This window comes from Rattus norvegicus, chromosome X (assembly GCF_036323735.1).
Source record: "Rattus norvegicus strain BN/NHsdMcwi chromosome X, GRCr8, whole genome shotgun sequence".
In the NCBI taxonomy this organism is placed as follows: domain Eukaryota; kingdom Metazoa; phylum Chordata; class Mammalia; order Rodentia; family Muridae; genus Rattus; species Rattus norvegicus.
The window spans coordinates 64,487,793-64,498,939 of NC_086039.1; the positions used below are offsets into that span (position 1 = coordinate 64,487,793).

At 41.2% G+C, this 11,147-nt stretch overlaps 1 protein-coding gene across 1 annotated transcript; it reads left to right on the plus strand.

The window, feature by feature from the left end:
- Positions 1–180: 180 nt before the first annotated feature.
- LOC102551431 (profilin-2-like) lies at positions 181–573 on the plus strand. Its single transcript, XM_006257108.2, has one exon. It carries the CDS (start codon positions 181–183, stop codon positions 571–573), a length of 393 nt encoding a protein of 130 aa, XP_006257170.2.
- Positions 574–11,147: the final 10,574 nt, after the last annotated feature.

An 11,147-nucleotide genomic window follows, 5' to 3' on the forward strand; every position in this document is an offset into this window, starting at 1 on the left:
CTGTCAGTCTTAAGTGATCAGACTTCTTGAGCCAGCTATTAACAAACTTTCTGTGAAGACCAACCTTCTAGGAACTTTATATTCACCTTACAGAGACAGCATACTTCACCTATGCAGTTCATAGAGGATGTCAGCCAAGAAATCTGGCAAGACTGTGTCAAATTGTTCCTACAATCTGAGATGTGCAGTGATGCAGCAGTTATTGCCAATTGTCCACCCTGGTTATTAGCTTCTTCTACTGAAGGGAACTTTATTCAGATGACCCAGGAAGAAGTTCAGACCTTGCTGACAAGAGAGGGTAGAGAAAAGCTGTTTCTCCAGGGAGTCACCCTTGCTGGAATCAAATGCCTGTTGATCCGAGACAACTTGTTCACCCATGGCAATAACAGCATGGACCTCCGTACCAAAGGCCAAAGTCGAGGTAGCCAGGCAGTGACTGTAGTTCAGATGGAGTCTGTGTATCTTGTGGTGATGGGAAAGAAGGGGACAGAAGGAGGACCTCTCAACCTCAAAGCTTTTGAGATAGCAGGCTACATGAGAGAGGCCATTCTTCAAAAAATGGCTCATTGCTAAGTAAATAAAAGACCTGATATGGGACCTACAATTTGAATTCAGTTTTATGTTTTACCTGTTAAATTAGTTTATTTTTGAAGGATAGATAAGACCTCAGATATGATTTGAAGGCATATATGTACCCTTGTAGATGGAGAGAGGGGTATAGCTTGTTCCTTTAGACATATAGGAACCTGCCTAATGCTACAACCTTTTAATACATTTCTTCATGTTGTAATGACCCCTCCCCCAACCAAAAGATTATTTTTGTTGCTACTTCATATCTTCAATTTTGCTACTCAACCAAGTCCTGCTTGGCCATGTGGAAGGGATGGTATGACATGTTTCCTGCCCCTGGAAAAGGGCCAACAGAGTATGGGCCTCTACAAATGTTGACAGTTGCTGGGAGTGAGGAATGTTTGAATATATCAATATGTGTGTGTGTGTGTGTGTGTGTGTGTGTGTGTGTGTGTGTGTGTATGTGTGTGTATGTTTATATTCCTCCTTCAGAAAATATTGTTCCTGTCAAGGTTATCAGGAAATATGCTTCCTGTTGAGGTTAATGACTCCATGATAATTAGAAGCACTACAAGTCCAGGAAGGAAGGCTGCCTATGTTTCAGAAAAATGGCAAACACTGATACATTCAGGACAGTCCTTTAGGCTGTGGGAAAGAACTCTGAAAACATGAGTTCACAATATATAATTTGTCAACTATTAAAAATATAAGGATGCAATATGAATTACATGAGGGGCTTTACAGACCTAAAAGAACAGAGGCAGCCGCACTATGAATTAGCTTGTCAGAAAGATACAAAGGCAGGTAGATACAAAGGCAGGCAGATTCCTGAGTTCAAAGTGACAGAGTGAATTTAGATTAAGGCATAGTAATAATGGTAATCTCAGGACAGGATCTCATCTAGCTAAGTTTGTGCTTATAAAGTCAGGCAGATCTCTGAATATTAAAAAAAGAAATGTGCTTGCTGTCTCTTTCTAAGAATCAGGTGGCTAGGCTCATAAAATGCTGATAATCAAAAGTGAACCTCAAGCAAATGAATAAACTGATATGTAAATAATAGACTGGGCCTTGGTCCATGAGCGCTGAGATAACTGAATGTGCTGTCTGGAGATCTTCAAAGAAAGCTGTCTTGAGCAGAATGTAGGCCATCAGCTTATAACCCATAATTTGACTCCCAGATACTCCTTCTTTAGAACCCCTCTCCAAGCCAAGGCTGGTCCTTGGCACCACTTTTATGAATTGTAAGGTAAATATCTGATATGCAGGATATCTGATATTTGACCCCAGTGAAAGGGTTGTTTGACCCTCCCCCAACAAGGGGTCATGACCAATATGTTGAGATGGCTTTAGGTCCAATTTCTAGGTCTTTACTTTTTGGCTGTTTGTATTTTTTTACACCTAAAATACTGTCCTTTCTTTCTCAGTGGAAAGTGGTGGGCTGGGAACCAGAATATCTTGAACCTAGTCCTAACTTTTCTTACTCAGCTTACTCTTTGGGAATTTCAATCTCCTTAATCTATACAATGGCAAATGCACTAAGCTTCTCAGGGTCCTTCAAACTGGAAATCCAGAACGACAGCAAACAATAACAACAACAACAACAATAACAACAACACACACACACACATACACACAAACACACACAATTTCAAAGATAGCCTAAGCATCACCTTGTCAAAGGTACTTTTTCTGGCTACCTTAGCTGTTTAGACGGATCCTGATTGAACTAGAGCACAGCAGTCTGGGTCATTTTTTTGCTGTTGATCACAACCTCCCCCACAAGAGAGGTACATACTCACAGGTCAAATCTATTGAGTTCAATCTCCAGATCCCATAATATGACAGGAAAGAACTGACTCCTGGGAGTTGTCCTCTGACCTACACATATATGCCATGGCAGCTACATATTTATACACATACATACACACACATACACACACGCACACACACACACACACACACACACACGCACACACACACACACACACACACACACACACACAGAGAGAGAGAGAGAGAGAGAGAGAGAGAGAGAGAGAGAGAGAGAGAGAGAAACTAAACAATATTTGGAATAGAAGTTACTTTTAACCTTCCATTAATACCATCCATTTTTCCTCTTATACCCAGGTCAGCAACACTGAACTTAGTGTTTTCGAGACATACACCATAATTTATTATATGGTATTCTCAGGAATGATCAATTACATGTCCTTTACTGGCTAACAACCTTTAACCCATAAGCTACTATTTTTTTTTCTATTCCTAGCCACCAAGCCCTATACCTTGAAGGATATTCCCTCTTCCTCATACTTGTAAAAGTTTCCTTAGGCCCTAGATTCAACCTTTATTCTTGGCACCTTTCTGTAACACTTCTTTCAACTTTTAGTCCTTACAACACTTCCTGTCTTAGTTTGCAAGGTTCCCAAAATATTCTTCTTTTAGGGGAAATCCCAATTTAACATTTTTTCAGGAAAGTTGTTAAGTAATTGCAACACTCTGGATGATTAAAATTAGTGACTGGCATAACAAGTGATTGATTCAAGGAGATTTTGGCCAAGTTCTTTCTTGGTTTCTATAGTTTAACTGATGACAAATATAGGGAGCTTATTGATGATCCTTCAGTCTTCCTCCCTCTTCGTCAGCTCCTTAGCACTAGTCAGTAATTCTATTTTATCTAGGCAGCAGAGAGAGGGACGTTGTCTTACACTAGGAAATCTTAGATCTGGTCTTTGGGCTTTATGCAATTAGCTATCATGTTCTCTGTATAGGATAAGCCCTGTGCCATGTGAATAGTCTATAAAATTAGCAGTGTAGTAGCTGAATGAAAAAACTGCCTTTGGGTGTTAACAGAGCATTCTTAGTCTTTGCTAATTAAGACTCCTTCACTTGGCCATGATAGTGCACAAGTTATCCCCTCTCTTGGACATTTGAAGAAGGATTGCCACAACTTTGAGGTCAGACTAGGCTACAAAGTGAGACTATTTCTCTAAAAAGCAAGACAACTTAAGAGTTTCTGTACAGACTAGAAAGCTAGAAAGGATCATGAGACCACAGAGAGATATTAATGAGAGGACAGTAGTGTATAAGTGATATAAAAGTATAGGATAGAATTCCAGGGTGGGGGTGTGTGGAAATATTAAGCAGGAAGAAGGATGGGTGGATTCAATAGACAAGGGAGTTGGGAAGTGTTAACCCAAACCAAAAGTGATAAGTAGAGGAACCCTGCATGAGGGGATAATGCTACTCTCAAAAGTGATGGGTTGTTAATTTAAAAATCCCAGTGCTCCCTGCTCCCAAACCCTGTGGGAGAGAGAGCTGATTGCCTGTGGGCAATCCTGAGACTGTAGGGCAGGAGACACCTCCACTTCAGCCCACCTTTGCCCACATCCCTGGCCCAAGAGGAAACTATATAGGGCCTTTGGGAACAGGAAGATAGGGGCAGTCAAGCTGCAGGAGTCCTGCCGTCCAGACAGCACCCGGACCTGAATGGACCTGGTCAAATAGCTCCCTGCACCCAAATCCCATGGGAGGGAGAGCTAGACCTTCAGAGGGGCAGACATGCCTGGAAAACCAGAGGAGACTACTATCGCCCACATTTCTGACTCTAGAGGAAAACGCCTAGTGCCATCTGGGACTCCTGTGCACAGGGACCCAGGAGAAAGAGGGGCAGGCCTTTCTGATTGCTGCCATCACGGAAAGCTGAAACCTAACCCCAAGGAGTGACTTCAGGCCCAAGACCAGAGGTAAGACCAACTTTTCTGCTCCAAGTCATCTGCCTGTTGGACTCAGGACACACAAAGGCAAAATTCTTCTGGGACACTTCCGGTTTCTAGCTGGCACCCAAACCTCCCTGATCCTGGCCCACAGCTCCCTGCTTCCAAACCCCGTGGGAGAGAGAGATGATCGCCCAGATGTGTGGGCAATCCTGAGACTGCAGAGCAGGAGAGACAGACACTTCGACCCACCTTTGCCCATATCCCTGACCCAAGAGGAAACTGTATAGGACCTCCGGGAACAGGAAGATAGGGGCAGTCAAGCTGCAGGAGCCCTGCGGTCCAGACTGCACCCTGATCTGAACAGACCTGGTCAAAGAGCTCCCTGCACCCAACCCGTGGGAGGGAGAGCTAGACCTTCAGAGGGGTAGACATGCCTGGGAAACCAGAGGAGACTACACTCTGCCCACATTTCTGACTCTAGAGGAAAACACCTAGCGCCATCAGGGCCCCCTGCTCACAGGGACCCAGGAGAAGTAGGGGCAGGGCCTTCTGGTTCCCACCCACAGGGACAGCTAAAAGCCAGTGGACAGGAACAAGTACACGCCTGAAAGCAGAACACTCTGTTCCCATAACTGGCTGGAAGAAAATAGGAAAACAGATCTACAGCACTCCTGACACACAGGCCTATAGCTACTGTTAGAAATAGCAGAACAAGGTAACACCAGAGACAACCTGATGGCAAGAGGCAAGCGCAAGAACCCAATGAACAGAAACCAAGATTACATGGCATCACCAGAGCCCAATTCCCCAACAAAGGAAATACTCAATATCCAAACATACCAGAAAAGCAAGATCTAGATCTAAAATCACATTTCATTATGATGATGGAGGACTTTAAGAAAGACATAAAGAACTCCCTTAGAGAAATGGAGGAAAATACAAGTAAACAAGTAGAAGCCATTAAAGAGGAAACACAAAAATCCCTGAAAGAATTTCAGGAAAACACAATCAAACAGGTGAAGGAATTGAAAATGGAAATAGAAACAATAAAGAAAGCACAAAGGGAGACACCCCTGGAGATAGAAAACCAAAGGAAGAGACAAGGAGCCGTAGATACAAGCATCACCAACAGAATGCAAGAGAGAGAAGAGAGAATCTCAGGAGCAGAAGATTCCATATAAAGCATCGACACAACTGTCAAAGATAAGGGAAAACAGAAAAGGCTACAGGAAACATACAGGAAATCCAGGACACAATGAGAAGATCAAACCTAAGGATAAAAGGTATAGAAGAGAGTGAAGACTCCCGACTCAAAGGACCAGTAAATATCTTCAACAAAATCATAGAAGAAAACTTCCCTAACTTAAACAAAGAGATGCCCATAAACATACAAGAAGCCTACAGAACTCCAAATAGATTGGACCAGAAAAGAAACTCCTCCCGTCACATAATAGTCAAAACACCAAATGCACAAAACAAAGAAAGAATATTAAAAGCAATAAGGGGAAAATGTCAAGTGACATATAAAGGCAGACCTATCAGAATTACACAAGGCTTCTCACCAGAGACTATGAAAGCCAGAAGATACTAGACAGATGTCATGCAGACCCTAAGAGAACACAAATGCCAGCCCAGGTTACTATATCCAGCAAAACTCTCAATTAACATAGATGGAGAAACCAAGACATTCTATGGAGGAGCGTCATCATAGAAGCAGGGGAGAGGGAGGTTGGGATGGGGGATATCGAAGGGGAAATTGGGAAGGGGATAACATTTAAAATTTAAATAAATACATAAATAAATAAGAAAAAACTATTTTTAAAAAGGCCTGACACTGAAATTCTTCAGTCACTTGTCTAACTCTTACAAGAATAGAAACCATGTGAATAGTGAGTCTTCCAAATTCTCTTTATCATTAGTTGAAAAACTCCTCAGATTCCCAGACAATTTATATCACTTCTCTTTTTCATTTTTCTTCTCTTTCCTGCTCTTCAGCATTTGGCATTTACAAAGACAAAATTGGAATCAATCACAAGGATGTATAAGTAAGAAATTAGACAGTAAATTACTAAAGTCAAACAATAAATCAATGCTGAAAGAAGCATAATCCAATACCAAACCTTGGAAAATTGGAAACTCAGCCAGTGGCAAATACAGGGTTTTGAGGATTCTAGAAAAATATCTAGGAGATATTTTTGTCTCCTAGGTACTAAGCAAACAAATCAAGGCAAATCAAGATTTCTGGCAGTCCCACATCTGGCAAAATGTCATTCCCAATGAGCTCACCACATTGTTTATATGACAGTAAAAAGAGAAACCAAAATTAGAACCATGGAAAGCACACTGACTAGAAGCAATGTCCTATTGTACAGCATTTCCCTAACTCCTAACTCCCTCTCTACAGTGATGACTGTTGTGGTGGAAATTTTGACCACTCCTTCCATGCTAGCATGTTTAACAGTAAGGCCTGTACAGTTTATTCTTTCTCTAGTTAAGCAAAATGGTATGTCAGCAGAGCCTGTTGTGAAGAATCAGGCTTTATGTTTTGTCATTATTGTGAGAAACACCAGAATATCAGAAAAGTTACTGCCTCATTTATAATTGTCATTGTGCCTGAGACTAATTATGTAGTTAGCTGGTTAGATCAGTCCTTGATGGCCTTCAATGAAAGTCTTTCTTAACTCATCCTCAGAGACCACGTAAATGCATCAGCACATTATTGCAATTAAATTATATCCAAAGCTCCACTACAAAAAATGCCATGATGTCATCTATTTTATTTCCCACCTCCATCACGCTCATCTATATCATGCCAGATAAAATCTTCAGCATAATCTAAAAAATGAGTTCCAACAATATAAAATGCGCTACCACCAATTTTCCACCTTGACAATTTTTACATTTTGCATAGCAAATAACTCTTTACCATATTATTCCTTTGCCATCAGAAATTTAATTTCCCAGATGTAAAGCAGTAAGTTTCTCCCATACTTTCTTCTAAAACTTCTTAATCCCAAATGTCCCAAATCAGAAATTCTAGACTTAAATGCTTATTTCACAAATTGTCCTCAATAGAGGTCCTGACTGAGACCTGTCTGGTGGCACCTCTTTTTCATACTGCTATACGGTTGGACTCCATATATTGTTTTAGTATAGGTAGCTATGCTATTCTGTATCGATTCTGATATGCTAGAATGAGTTCCTAGGCATTTTGAGTGGCTTCATAGCCACTGTATACTGCACACAGGAAGGAGGGCTGAACAGAGAGCAACTGAAAAGTTAAAGAGGCTATGTCAACTTCCATATGGAGTACACTGAAGAGTCAAGCATCTGTGCTAGGGCACAATAGGGCATGAAGACACTAGTCTATGACAAATGTTTGATGCTAGAGCAGCAGTGTGCTGTAAAGACCATAGTACCAAAGGCTGCTTGTAAATAATTAATAGAGATGCCAAGAAAGACTCGAGACTACTGGAACCTGTATCTCTCCACATCATGAGGACCTTTCGATCAGTAGATACATGGACACATGGAGCCTTAATACTAAAGAGGAAAGGCGAAAAATGAGAAAATTTTGTCTGTGAGTTGATCCTAGTTGATACTAGATTAAAATATTTATGCAGTGTGTCTGGAACAGAAAGTCCCTACTAACTTACAGCATGAGAGACAATTCCCATAGCCCATTTCAGGGTCCTAATGAACTTTTAGAGTTTGTCTTTTTCCTATATATGGGTATCTACAGCCTAGAAGTTGCAGGAGTGAACATGTACAATATATGACCACACAGCCAGACACAATCCTCCTATTATATTTAATTTACCAAATGTGTATTTGATGGGAAGTCACTCATCTTTTTACCCTCTCTTTTCTGGGTTAGAGCTTAGGAATCAGGGAAGACTGTGTTCCTCTTATTCTACGTAGATGTTTTCTAAACCCACCCAAGAATATGATTTTAGTGGGAAGAAAAGGAGTTCTGATCTCAGAGGGTGACTACACCTTACCTGAATCTTCATTAAAGCAGGTGGATCCTGAAAGCAGGAGCATGCCCAAACCTTTTTCTTACTAATCCCTTCCTCTGCAAAATTTTTTGTGATCACATGACTGTCATATGCTTTTTACTAGGCAAGGTCCTAGGTCTCTCTTTTTTTAATGAATATTATTTTATTTTATATTTATTTTATTTTTACTTTTAAAAATTGGATATTTTATTTATTTACATTTCAAATGTTTTGAAATGTTATCCCATTTCCCAGTTTCCTCTCCAGAAACCCCCTATCCAATTACTCTCCCACTGCATCTACGAGGGTGTGCCCCATTCACCTATCCATGCCTCCTCACCCTGGCATTCCCCTACACTAGGGCATCAAGTCTTCAGAGGACCAAGGGCCTCTCCTCCCACTGATATCAGGCAAGGGCATCATCTGCTCCATATGTGGCTGGCTGCCATAGGCCCATCCCTGTGTACTCTTGGGATGCTGTTTAGTCCCTGGGAGCTCTTGGGGGGATGGGGGGATGGTTAGTTGATATTGTTGCAAACCCCTTCAACTTCTTCAGTCCTTTCCCTAACTTATCCATTGGGCTTCCCATGCTCATTCCAAGGGTTGGCTGTGAGCAGCCACATCTGTATTGGTCAGACTCTGGCAGAGCCTCTCAGGAGACACTCATATCAGGCTCCTGTCAGCAAGCACTTCTTGACATCAGCAATAGTGTCTGGGTTTGGTGTCTGCATGTAGGATGGATCCCTAGGTGGGGCAGTCTCTGGATGGCCTTTCCTTTAGACTCAGCTCTACACTTTGTCTCCATATTTCCTTTAGACAAGAGCAATTCTGGGTTAAAATTTTGGAGATGAGTGGGTGGCCCCATCCCCCAAACAGGGGCCTTGCCTAACCTCTGAATATGGTCTCTAGAGGTTCTCCTTACCCTTTGTTGGGCATTTCAACTAATGTCATCTCTGTTGGGTCCTGTGAGTCTCTTGCTTTTCTGGTATCTGGAATTGCTGGTGGCTACCCTCAGTTCCCCATCCCCTATTGCTATACACCTCTGTTGAAATTCCTGATCCTCTGTATATTTTCCAGCCTTTTGCTCTGAGGTCGTGTCTGTCTTTGTCCCTGAAGGTGCATTTCCTGTACACAGCAAAATGCTGGGTTCTGTTTAGGTATCCAGTCTGTCAGTCTATGTCTTTTTATTGGGGAATTGAGTCCACTGATGTTAAGACATATTAAGGAACGTGTCGCTTCCTGTTATTTTTCTTTTTAGAGGTGGAATTATGTTTGTGTGGCTATCTTTTGGGTTTGTAGAACACTTTCTTGCTTTTTCTAGGGTGTGGTTTCCCTCCTTGTATTGACATTTTCTTTCTACTATCCTTTGTAGAGCTGCATTTGTGTGAAGATATTGTGTAAATTTGGTCTTGTCATGGAATATCTTGGTTTCTCCATTTGTGTTGAGAGTTTTGTTGGGTATTGTAGCCTGGGCTGGCATTTGTGTTCTCTTAGCGTCTGTATGACATCTGACCAGGATCTTTTGGCTTTTAGAGTCTTTGGTGAGAAATTTGGTGTAATTCTGATAGGTCTGCCTTTATATGTCACTTGATCTTTTTCCCTTACTGCTTTTAATATTCTTTCTTTGTTTTGTGCATTTGGTGTTTTGATTATTATGTAATGGGAGAAATTTCTCTTCTCGTCCAATCTATTTGGAGTTCTGTAGGCTTCTTGTATGTTTATGGGCATCCTTTTCTTTAGATTAGGGAAGTTTTCTTCTATAATTTTGTTGAATATATTTCCTGGCCCTTGAAGTTGCGAGTCTTCACTCTCTTCTGTACATTATTCTTAGGTTTGATCTTCTCATTGTGTCCTGGATTTCCTGGATGTTTTGGGTTAGGAGCTTTTTGCATTTTACATTTTCTTTGATGGTTTTGTCAATGTTTTCTCTGGTATATTCTGCCCCTAAGATTATCTCTTCTATCTCTTGTATTCTGTTGGTGATGCTTGCATCTATGACTCCTGATCTCTTTCCTAAGTTTTCTATCTCCAGGGTTGTCTCTCTTTGTGGTGTCTTTATTGTGTCTATTTCCATTTTTAGATCCTGGATGGTTTTGTTCAATTCCTTTACCTGTTTGGTTGTGTTTCCCTGTAATTCTTAAAGGGATTTTTGTGTTCTCTCGTTATAGGATTCTACTTGCTTACCTGTGTTGTCCGGTATTTCTTTAAGGGAGTTATTTATGTTCTTCCTAAAGTCTTCTATCATCATCATGAGATGTGATTTTAAATCAGAATCTTGCTTTTCACATGTGCTGGGGTACCCAGGACTTGCTGTGGTGTGAAAACTGGGTTCTGGTGATGCCAAATAGCCTTGGTTTCTGCTGCGTATGTTCTTGTGCTTTCATCTTTCCACCTGGTTATCTCTGGAGTTAGCTGGCCTTCCAGTCTCTGTCTGGAGCTTATTTCCCCTATGAGACTGTGATCCTATGATCTTGGGTGTGTCAACACTCTTGGGGGACAAGTTTTCTGCTATGGGTTGTGTTAGAGAAGGCTAAATGGTTATAACAAATAAACCCAGACAAAGTGTCTGAATACCATAGATGTGTGTTTATCTTTTGAATACCAGTGTTTCATTTGTGTCTGTTGTGTGGGGTCATTAACTAAGTAGGCTTTACTTAGTTATTTATATCCTCATTCAAGTGAACCCTGTTCCTTGCAAACTGCAGACTTCACAGTTGCTCTGGTCATTGCAATTTCCACCATTGGAAAAAGGGAAAGAGCATAGCTGATCATGTAGAAGTTTTCGTGGGTCAGGCCTATAAATAACATATAATTTCTACCCTCAATCCCTTAGAGAAAATTTTAGTCCACATCTGTATCTGTA

Coding starts and splice junctions, on each gene's coding strand:
- LOC102551431 (XM_006257108.2), top strand. CDS start 181: ATGTGCAGTGATGCAGCAGTTATTGCCAATTGTCCACCCTGGTTATTA.